Below are 11,782 nucleotides of genomic sequence, written 5' to 3'. Positions count from 1 at the left end.
CGAAGTGTCCAGGATCCAACAATAGTGTTTTTTTTTTTCTGTACGTCTGTTAAAAACACTTAAAAAATCTATTAATCAACACTCTCTCAAATCCTAAGAACGTTTGAGATCCTTCACATCTCCACTGTGAAAAATTCAGTGTGATTCAGGTGAATTATTTGCCCCTTGAACCTTTAAACACAGACACTGTTTATTGGACTTCTATTGGGTTATTAAATATCAACCCCCATTCACAATCATTATAAAGCTTGGAAGAGCCAGGCCATTTATAAATATAACTCTGACTATATTCGTCTGAAAGAATTAAGTCATATACACCTAGGATGGCTTGAGGGTGAGAGAATCATAAGGTAATTTTCATTTTTGGGTGAACTATCCCTTTAAAGATGTATAGTCTTTACTGGTTAATCAGACCGAAGGGATCTCTAGTGGTGGTTTTGTGAACTACTGTTCATTGAGGTGACATAAACAGATTAATGATAGCAGACTTCACAGCCTTCTAAATAATAAATTAACTATTAGGATGTCTGCATTTTTTTTTTTTTTTTTTTTGTGCATCAGAGTATTTTGAATCCTCTTTGTCCAGGAATTTGATACATTTAGTGGATTTTTGATGCACTTTCCACCAAAGTTTATACATTTGTATAATGTTGTGATGTTTTGTTTGTTTATTTGTTTGTTTCTTGATCTGTTAAGTTAACCAGAATTAGATGTTTTGTAGGTTTTGGTGAAGAGGTAGAGTACAGAACCACACAAGAAAAAAAAATGTGACTTTTAAAAATTCATATAAAAATAATAATAATAATAATAATAATAACAATAATAATAATAATAATAATAAAAATCACCTTAAAATGTGTTTGATATTTTTGTCTGACAAAACCGAGTACATTGTGTGAGCAGTGCATTATAGGTACAATTTTACTTTACTAAACCTTTTTTTTTTTTTTTTTTTCAGAGTAATTAAGTACATTTGTTGTTGCAAATATTTATGAATAAAAAGACTGTTTATAAGAACAACTTTTTAAACAACCTTTATTACTGACCCACAAATAAAATATATTTAAATAAAACAATGTAAACTTGGTCAAACCAATAGGCATGGATAATAAAACCAACATGTATTTTATATAAATTGTGTCTGTCATTAAATAATAAAATAAATAAACCAGCAAACCAATTCCATAATCACAAAGTACATACATTTATTTTTCCCCAACACAAATTTCCCATCATCTCCAGATAGACAGATAGAGAACAAGACACAGACAGTATTCTGCAGAGAGATGGTACCCTGCAGCAGATGATGGACATTGTCCAAGAAAGACAACAACTTGTTAAGACTGATTTCTCCCCTTCAGGTGAGTTCAGATTGCAGTCAGTTCATGCTATTAAAAGCTTTCTCTTTTCTTCACCACAGACAAGTTCAGGGCTGCCCGGACGGCTTCATCAAACACTGAGTTAAGGCCAATCTGTGTTGATGCTGAGCACTCCAGATACTTCACAGCTCCTATTTCTTCAGCCACATGAACACGGCTTTTTTTTCTGTACTTCTGTTAAAAACACTTTTTGTCAGTCAATAAAATCTATTAATCAACATTGTCTTGAATCCTAAGAAAGTTTGAGATCCTGTACATGCAGCATCACTAACATGTCTCAAGTATGAAATATTTAGTGTGATTCAGGTGAATTATTCACCTCCTTGATGATTGATATTTTTCTAGGTGCTTGTTCCTGCCTGAGCCTGTTTTTTGCTTCACAGTGTTCATATTAATTAGATTACAAGCTAAAGCCAATGGCAACATACAGTTCTTCCCCCTGCAGTGACATATCAGGCAGATATCATGCATAAACCAGTATCACATCTCATCCCATTAAGTTCCTCCTTCACTCGCTCTTTGGGAATATAAAGACTGCTTGGCTTTATATTCAGGCTACACAAAGAAAAATAGGAATTGGGATGCTTAAATCTGTATGGACATCTCAGCACTTGTTAAAAACATTTAAATGGGATCATATCATTCCAGTTCAGTGCTTTTTACACTGGTTGGCAGTCTGATACAGAATTGACTTTAAAATTTTAGTTTTTGTTTACAAAGCTCACTGCAATCAAGCCCCCAAATATCTCTCTGTCCTTATTGTCACTGATAACCCATCTAGATCACCTGTCTTAGGTCAAGAGATCAACATTTCTGTCCCACAAGCTCACAAGCTTTTTTTTTTTGGTATTTGTTAAAATCCATGATGTCATCTATCTGAACAAGATATCCAAGATCTCTGGCAGAAGAATAGGCCCACAACTTTAAAGATACAGCAGTATATTTCATTGTAAACATGGGGTACTTTTTATCTCCCATCTTGAGCATTTGCTGCTAAGAAGCTATTTTTTTAAACTAATAAAGCAAATGAAGTGATTAAAAAAATTGTAAGTAATAATAATAGCAATAATAATAAATAGAAAAAAAAATTACAGACATTTTTTGAATAAAATTTTCTGAGGATATTATCACTCCCTTTGCTTTCCTTATGCTTGTGTTCCATGCAGTTAAAATCCTTTTCTGATTTTCTTTGTTGTTTGCATTACCATGTTGCAGCATTTTATGTGCCAATATCCTACAAAAATCTTATGATTAGTTATTAACCTCCATGCAGTTTAAAGGTTTTTTTTACTGAACGCAAAAAATCAGCACAATCACACTTTTGAATCTAAACCACATATCACTCTTTACACCAGGCACAATCATTAAAAAGGAAAGGATTGCAGGAAAAAGCATGTTTTGTTGTTGTTGTTTTGTTTTATTTTTGTTTCCATCCTGTGTAGATTTTGTCCCCCCCATCTCATATGTTTACAAAAATACATCAATTGTGGAGCACTTTTTTTTTTGTTGTTTTTTTTGTTTTTGTTTTTTTTTTATAATGGATGGATGCACTTTTGAAAATGAAAATCCATTCTCTTCCATTATTAATCTTGGAAAGGCAAAAATATTTTGTTATATAACTCCAATTGTATTTGTCTGAAAGAAGAAAGTCATATACACATAAGATGGCTTTAGGATGAGTGAATCATAGGTTATTTCTCATTTTTGGATGAACTGCCCATTTAAGCCTCAATGGACCTCTAGTGGTTGATGTGTGAATTACTGTTCAGGAGGTGGTGTAAACAGATTCTTGAAATGCATCTACTTTCCTTCCCAAAAATGTCCCAGTCTTTACTTTGATCTTATTTTCATATTTAAGGTATTAACATTTTTGAAACTACTTATTAGTATTCATTTTATTGTTGATTCAAAATGTTATGATATAAAGCAGTATATAAACAAGTAATCAGCTATAATCTAGCATAAAGCCATTAACAGATTGATATTTTTTTCTGATAATAACAATTACACTGTGTGAGCAGTGCATTAAAGGTGCAGTTTTACTAAACCTTTTTGTTGTTGTTGTTGTAAATATTTATGAATATTTATAAGATTTTGTTTGTTTGTTTGTTTTGTCATGAACCTTATTTATTACTCACCTATGAATAAAATATACTTGAATAAATCTATTTATACCTGATCAAACCAGTTCATGCAGATACTAAAGATAATATGTATTTGATATAGCAATGTTTTATACAACAGTGTGATTGACATTAAATCATAAATTAACCCAAAAAATCAATACATATTCACACAGTACACACATTTCTTCTTTCCCCAAAACAAATTTCCCATCATCCCCATCTTTACTGTTTTCTCCTCCCAGATGAGTTCAGATTGCAGTCAGTTCATGTTATTAAACACTTTCTCTCTCTTTTCTTCACCAGAGGTGAGTTCAGGGCCGCCCGGACGGCTTCATCAAACACTGTCTTAAGGCCCATCTGTGTTAATGCTGAGCACTCCACATACTTCACAGCACCTATTTCTTCAGCCACACCCTGGCCTTGACAATAGCTGACGGGGGTTTGCTTGTTCTTTTTCAACTCTTCAATGGTGTCCTTATCGTCTCTCAGATCAAGTTTAGTCCTGACTAGAATGAACGGAGTGTTGGGACAATGATGCCTGATCTCTGGATACCACTTTTCACTGACGTTTTTTAATGAGGATGGATCCACAAGAGAGAAACAGATCAAGAAAACATTTGTCTGAGGGTAGGCAAGTGGTCTAAGTGGTCTAAGTCTGTCTTGCTGTATCCCAAAGGCCCAGGTTCACTGGATTTCCATCGACCGTCACAGTTAACTCATAATTATCAAACACAGTGGGAACGTCTTCACTTGGAAAACAACCAGTGATATAGCTGATGAGAAGTCTTGTTTTTTCCGCAGCCATGTCCCCGACGACAACACATTTTATTACTTGCATCTGTGTAGCATACTATCCAGTTAGCACTGCTGCTTTAACTCTGAATGAATTGATAAAAGCTACACTGACCGGGATAATCCACTCTCAAAAATTTAGCACAGTGAATTTAAACAAAAAAGAGGTGCAGAGTTGGGAGACGTCAAACTTGACTGAGGCGAGACAAGGCAAGACAAGACGTGACAAATACCTGGATAAAAATAAAAAAATAATTCACAGCAAACTTGCACAGGACAGAGAACACAGGGTGAATGAATAAAGAATGAAATTCTGAAAGTAAATAGGAAGTGAAGGTGAAGAAAATTAACCAGTAAACAAATAACAAGCAGGTTGTGCTAAGACAAAAACTGAAAGAAGAGCAACGCACATAGAAACCAACTAAAAGCCTTGTGACAGAAGAGCACATGACACATGAAACAGCCAATGCAAAGTGCTCAAAAAGAACACAGGAAGACAGAAGTGAATGTCTGGACCCTGATACTGAAAGTAAATCAAGACTAGACTGAAGTGTCACGATCTGAATGCCACACCCTAAACACACAAAACCACACCCTGCTACCAGCCAGTCCCAAAAATATCAGCTGTTAACCCTATAAGCCTAGGTCACAAATTTTTAAAGGGGTCATCAGATGCTAAGTTCACTTTTACATGTTGTTTGAACATTAATGTCTGTTAGCAGTGTATGTACAAATCTACACTATAATGATACAAATCCATGCAGTGGTTTTTAATTAATCTGTAAAAATAATATCCCCTTTTTCAAATTGAGCCTGTCGGTGTGCCATCACACCCGAAGAGGCCGTTCCAACGAAAGTTGATTGACATGATCAGCTGTAACAGTCCCACCTCAATTGTTTTGATGCCGGAGCAGGGATGTAAGTTAGACAAGAATATCTCCGATTGAGCGATTGAGGTGTTGTGTTGCTGGATGTAATAATGAACATAGTGGTCGTTATTTACTCCCGACATCTGAGCTGCTGAAAATGAAGTGGATTACATTTGTTTGTGAAGGGAATGCACCTCCCGATCTACATAAATGCATCTATGTTCACACAAATCATTCGTGATCCAGCTTCACTTACAGCAGAAGTGAGTATAAGGGGTTTTTTATGAATCTCTGCAATCAGCTTTCCTAATACCATGCTAATAGCATCATCTCTCAGAGCAGCTCATCACTCCACAGAGAGAAGAGAGGGGTGGAGCAAGCAGAGCTCATTTGCATTTAAAGGAACAATCCCTCAGAATGGGATGATTTTTGCAGAGCTCATTTTGACAAGGTAAAAAGGGTGTTGTTATACACAACCATTGGATGCAAATGTGGAGGTGCTTGGGTAAGTTGAGCGGATTTGTAGAAGTACTGTAATACTTTTTTTTTTTTAATTAATTTAACAATGGCGTTTAATCAAGATAGATGCTATATTTAATTTGAAGTCAAAGTAAGGCTGTGATGGATAAAGGAGCTGCTTGTTCAGTTGGTTGTAATGTCTATTTTCACTTTTTGTTTGTTTGTTTGTTTTCCGAAGATTTTTGCTCACTAAAAATATATTTTGGCAAGACATATTTTCAGTGTTAAAATAAGTGTACAAGCCATTTAATGCAATTGCCTCTAATCACAGCACTTCTCTCTTCATCATGTTTTCACATAAAACATTTTATTATTCAGACACTGAAATAACATATTAGTTACATCACCAATTTTCTCATTTCATATACTGTAGACTCTCAAAAGTCAACAACAGTGATTTTTCTGTACTTCTGTTAAAAACACTTTTGATGTCAGTCAATAAAATCTATTAATCAACACTCTCTTGAATCCTAAGAATATTTGAGATCCTTCAAGTCTCCAGTGTGACATATTCAGTGTGATTTAGGTGAATTATTCACCCCCTTGAACCTTTAAACACAGATACTGTTTATTGGACTTCTATTGAGTTACTGAATATCAGCCCCCATTCACAGACATCATAAATCTTGGAAGAGCCAGAACATTTATAAATATAACTATATAAAGAAGAAACTCATAGACACCTAGGATGGCTTGAGGATGAGTAAATTGTGGCGTCACCAGTGTTCTCTGTGCTGCCTTTTTGTTTATTTTTTATTTTTTCTGTTACTCCGCCTACAAAAATATGACGAATTAAGGAAGACCAATTAGGGGAACGTGTGTATATAGTATACGGTTAAGAGACTGGAAGGAGGGTCGTACCGGAACTTGTGGGTCACGTTCCCTCGGGAGGCAGCTCTTGCGGGTGGATTTGGTGGATTTCCGGGGATGGTGGAAGAGGTGTGCTACCTGGTTTAGTCTGTTGACAAAAGACATTTCGCTTGTGGATGTCTCGTTTGTTTTTTGGGATTTAACAAAAGATTTTGCCATACTTCGAAAATCAGCATTTTGGAGTCTGGAAAAAGGAGCCGAAACAGGCCGACGCCGCCGATGTTCCCGAGTTACTCACCCCTAGCCATCCGTGCTACCAGCTTGGTCAGTGTTCGCTTTTATCCATTGTCACACTTATATACATTGCACTCACTGCTCCCTCATATCTAAAAATTCAATTTTTTTTTTTTTAAGAATTGCGATACTTACTCTGCCTCATTAAAAGCAAAGAAAATTGCATACAACTGTTTCAGTTGCGTTGTCTTTGTTGATTTAAGCTAGCGTTATTTGTTTTTTTTGTTGTTGTTGTTTTTTTTTTTTTTTATGTAGCGGATGGTATTGTGTTGTTGTGCTATCCGGGATGGTTGTAATGAAAATGTGACAAGTATGTACTTGTCTAGCGCCCGAACATCAATAACTATTTTTATTATTTTTTTTCTTTCTTTTGAGGTTTTTGTTTAAAGTCAAGTAAAGTTTGAGTGCTGACATTACTAACAGAGAAACGTGGTCTAGTGGTTCGGACACAGTGTCATTACACGGGTGACCTGGGTTGGCTTCCCGCGTCCGACGGAATTTGTTTTTTGTTTTTTTTATAAATAAATTAACTTTTCTGGGCAACCTCCGTTACAAAATGATTGGGTAATTTTCATTTTTGGGTGAACTATCCCTTTACGGCAGTATTGTCTTTACTGGTTAAACAGACTGAAGGGACCTCTAGTGGTTGTTGTGTGAACTACTGTTTATTGAGATGACATAAACAGATTAGTGATAGCAGACTTAACAGCCTTCTAAATAAAAAGTTAACTATAAGGATGTCTGCATATTTTTTGTGCATTAAACGTCTTTTGGATCCTCTTTGTCCAGGAGTTTGATGCTTGCATTCATTAACATTTAGCGGACGTGTGATGCACTTTCTACCAAAGTTTATACATTTGTACAATGCTGTGATTTTTATTATTTTGTTTTTTAAGTTACTCAGAATTATGTGTTTTGTAGGCTTTGCTTAAGAGAATATGTGACTTCAAAAATTCATATTTTAAAAAAAAAATTCAGCTTAAAATGCAATGCATTAAAGGTACAATATTTTACTTTACCAATCCTTTTTTTTCCAGAGTAATTAATTTGTTGCTGCAAATAATACAAAGACGGCTTATATAACTTTTTAAACACCCTTATTTATTATTGACACAAATAAAATATACTTGAATAAAACAATGTATACTTTATCAAACCAATGCATATGAATAATAAAACCAACATGTATTTGATATAACAGTGTGTTTGTCATTAAATCAAAAAATAAACCAGCAAGCCAATCAATAATCCCAAAGTACATACATTTCTTCTTCCCCAACACAAATTTCCCATCATCTCCAGATAGATAGATAGATAGATAGATAGATACTTTATCAATAATTCCAGTAGTGACATTAAAAAAAAAAAAAAAAAAAAAAAAAAAAAAAAGCAGTCCAAAAAACCAATCCAATTTCAGTCCTGCTCATAGAAAAGAGTTAAAGAGCCGCATCACCTGAGTGACAAGCAACATTCTCAGTCTCTCTGTAGAAGAAAACACAGACAGTATTCTGCCTAGAAATGGTACCATGCAGTGGATGATGGGCATTGTCCAAGATAGACAACAACTTGCTAAGACTGTTTTCTCCTTTCAGGTGAGCTCAGATTACAGTCAGTTCATGTGGTTCAGGGCTGCCCGGACGGCTTCATCAAACACCGTCTTAAGGCCAATCTGTGTTGATGCTGAACACTCCAGATACTTCACAGCTGCTATTTCTTTAGCCACAGCCTGGCCTTGACGATAGATGACGGGGGTTTGCTTGTTCTTCTTCAGCTCTTCAATGGTGTCCTTGTCGTCTCTCAGATCAAGTTTAGTCCCGACTAAAATGATCGGAGTGTCTGGGCAATGATGCCTGACCTCTGGATACCACCTTACACAGACATTCTCTAATGAGTCTGGGTCCACAAGAGAGAAACACATCAAGTACACATCCGTCTCAGGGTAAGAAAGTGGTCGAAGTCTGTCATAATCCTCCTGTCCTGTTGTATCCCAAATTGACAGGTTCACTGGATTCCCATCGACGGTCACAGTGGAAGAATAATTATCAAACACAGTGGGGATGTATTCACCCTGAAAATATCTAGTGGTGTAGCTGATCACAAGGCTTTTTTTATCTGCAGCCGCATCCCCGACGATCACACACTTTACATTCGCCATCAGTGTAGCACGTTATGCTGTTAGCACTCAGCTTTAACTGTGAATCAATCGATAAAAGCTGCTCTGAATGCAATAATCCACCCTCACGATGTGACAGCACAGAGATTACACTCAGAAAAGAGGTGCAGAGTTGAGAAACGTCAAAGGAAATTTACAAACTCGACTCAGGCAAGGCAAGACAAGACATGACAGAAACCTATAATAAAATCATCCACAGCATCTGTTTTGGCAAGACATATTTTCAATATTATAATGAGAGTACAAGTCATTTAATACAGTTGCCGCTAATCACAGCACTTCTCTACTCATCATGTTTTCAAGTTTGTTTCTGCAGAAAATGTCTTATCATTCAGACACTAAAATAACCTATTAATTGCAACACTAAAGGTTCTCATTTCATAATACTGTACTCATTGAATGACAGTCAATGCCAGTCAATAAAAATCTATTAATCAACACTGTCTTCAATCCTAAGAAAGTTTGAGATCCTGTACATGCAGCATCACTAATGTCTCAAGTATGAAATATTTAGTGCGATTCAGGTGAATTATTCACCTCCTTGATGACTGATATTTTTCTAGGGGCTTTTTCCTGCCTGAGCCTGTTCATTTCCTTCACAGTGTTCAAATGAATTAGATTACAAGCTAAAGCCAATAGCAACATACCATTCTTCCCCCTGCATTGGCATATCACACAGATAACATGCACAAACCAGTATCAGCTCTCATCCTGTTAAGGTCCTCCTTCACTCGCTTTTTGAGAATATAAAGGCTGCTTGGCTTCACACCACATTCACAGGCTGTTAGGGTTTTCCTTTTAAAAGTGTGCTACTTCATGTTTTTCAGAGAAGACATTTCACTAAAAAAGTGGATGGTGAGCAAAGGAGGTGGCCACATTTTATGATCTAATGAAATCTATATTAAAATAAATGAATTACAGTAGCTTACTGATGAATTGGATTTTTTTACTTTAAAACTATAAGATCATAAAAGAGCAGATTTTTTTTTATTATTGAGCAAAGTGAAACACATATACGTAATTATTTTTAAATCATTAAATCAATCAGTTTTTACATTTTACATTTTTTGTTTTGTTGTTGTGATCATTGTTTTTATGATTGTTCTACTTCCTTTTTTTGATTATTGTTTTTATTATTGTTTTAATATAATATTGTTTTTCATGATTATTCTACTTCCTTTTATGTAAAGCACTTTGAATTACCTTTGTGTATGAAATGTGCTATATAAATAAACTTGCCTTGCCTTCCTGTAAGATGAAGTAAGTCAGTAATAAATATATACACCCACGTATACACAAATGAGACAGAAAAAAATCAAAAGGAGAGGAAAGAACAAAAAAAAGAGCATTTAATCCACAGAACGTACAATCTGTTTCTGTTTCATATGTTATTTATTTATTTATTTATTTTTTTTTTTTTGTCAGTTATTTATTACTGGAATAGGAAAACAACCTTTTTTGAGACAATTATAAATAACAAACAACAACCAAACAAAAATACAATGATTTTTACACACACACACACACGTTGGGTTTACATGTTTTATGGGGACATTCCATAGGCATAATGGTTTTTATACTGTACAAACCGTATTTTCTTTCACCCTACACCTACCCTACACCTAAACCTAGGAGACTGTGCACACTTTTACTTTCTCAAAAAAAAATCATTCTGCATGATTTATAAGCCTGTTTCCTCATGGGGACCTCACAAATTTACTGGTATTACTGTCCTTGTGGGGACATTTGGTCCCCATAACGTGATGAATACCAGGTGCAAACACACACACACACACACACACACACACAGTAGTAGTAAAAGTAATATCTAATGCAATCTGTAAAGTAATATGGCATAATAAAGTAACTGGCATCAAGATGAAGAAATTTTGATTTTCAAGTCAATTCAATTCAGTTTATGAAGATAAAGAGATGTTAAATCTCACAAACCCATTTTCTCATCAATGAGCATGGCAGATCATTCCAATTGCTTAAGATGTCTCTTGTGGGAATCAGTTCAGTACAGTCCTCATTTGTACCCATAAAGCTATTTGGTTCTCCTGAGCTCCAAAACCTGAATTAAATGGGTCAGATTTAGTTCCTGCACAGCTCTAAAATATAAGCACTCAGGCAGCAAATACGAGAAGAAAGACGCATACAAACAAACCCAAGGAAACAGTGGTTTTCACTGAGTGTTATAGCACTTACCCTTGATTCAGTGGTGAATTATCCACCCATTTCATGTTGCCTTCATCCTCTGTGTCAGACAAACCAATCCACACACTCTCCTTAATGAATGAAGATATGTGTCTCTGTGTTTGTGAATAAAAAAAAAAAAAACTTTGATTCCTCAAAACAAAACAAAAACAAAAACAAAAAAGACCACACACACTCTCCAAAAATGGGAGGTTGCTGTGATCTCATAATAAAAGACCTTATGTGTGGTGTGAATGTGAGGGGCAAAAGAGGAATGTCGGTCAGAGTCACATGGTCAAAGCCAATGAATGGGATGATTGCCACTGAACTCACCTGCTTCTCTTCAGTGTTGATAATGACCAGATCACCACCATGATCCCTGCAGTACTGCCTGCTGTCAGACCAGCTCTTCAGCTCACTGGAAGTGGAAATAAAATCTGGACCACAAAGACAAAGTCTTCTTTTCAAACTGCACATAAAAGTTGGTGAAGAAAGTACTTTGACAACTGTATATATGCATGTATTATATTGTACTAACATCGTTTAGATGATTTTTTGCTTAGTTCATTACTCAGAGATGTGACTCTGCTTTCTAACTCCAGTTTGGTCTGACTCAAGCATTCA

At 35.4% G+C, this 11,782-nt stretch overlaps 1 protein-coding gene and 1 pseudogene across 1 annotated transcript; both read right to left on the bottom strand.

Annotated features, from left to right (window-relative positions):
- Nucleotides 1–3,769: 3,769 nt before the first annotated feature.
- Nucleotides 3,770–4,343, bottom strand: LOC127168173 (ras-related C3 botulinum toxin substrate 1-like; annotated as a pseudogene).
- Nucleotides 4,344–8,196: 3,853 nt separating this feature from the next.
- Nucleotides 8,197–9,034, bottom strand: LOC127168243 (ras-related C3 botulinum toxin substrate 1-like). The gene has a single exon (XM_051114946.1). It carries the CDS (start codon nt 8,942–8,944, stop codon nt 8,399–8,401), a length of 546 nt encoding a protein of 181 aa, XP_050970903.1. The 5' UTR covers nt 8,945–9,034; the 3' UTR covers nt 8,197–8,398.
- Nucleotides 9,035–11,782: the final 2,748 nt, after the last annotated feature.

Source organism: Labeo rohita, chromosome 1 (genome assembly GCF_022985175.1).
Source record: "Labeo rohita strain BAU-BD-2019 chromosome 1, IGBB_LRoh.1.0, whole genome shotgun sequence".
NCBI lineage: Eukaryota > Metazoa > Chordata > Actinopteri > Cypriniformes > Cyprinidae > Labeo > Labeo rohita.
This window is presented reverse-complemented; position numbering and strand designations above follow the sequence as displayed.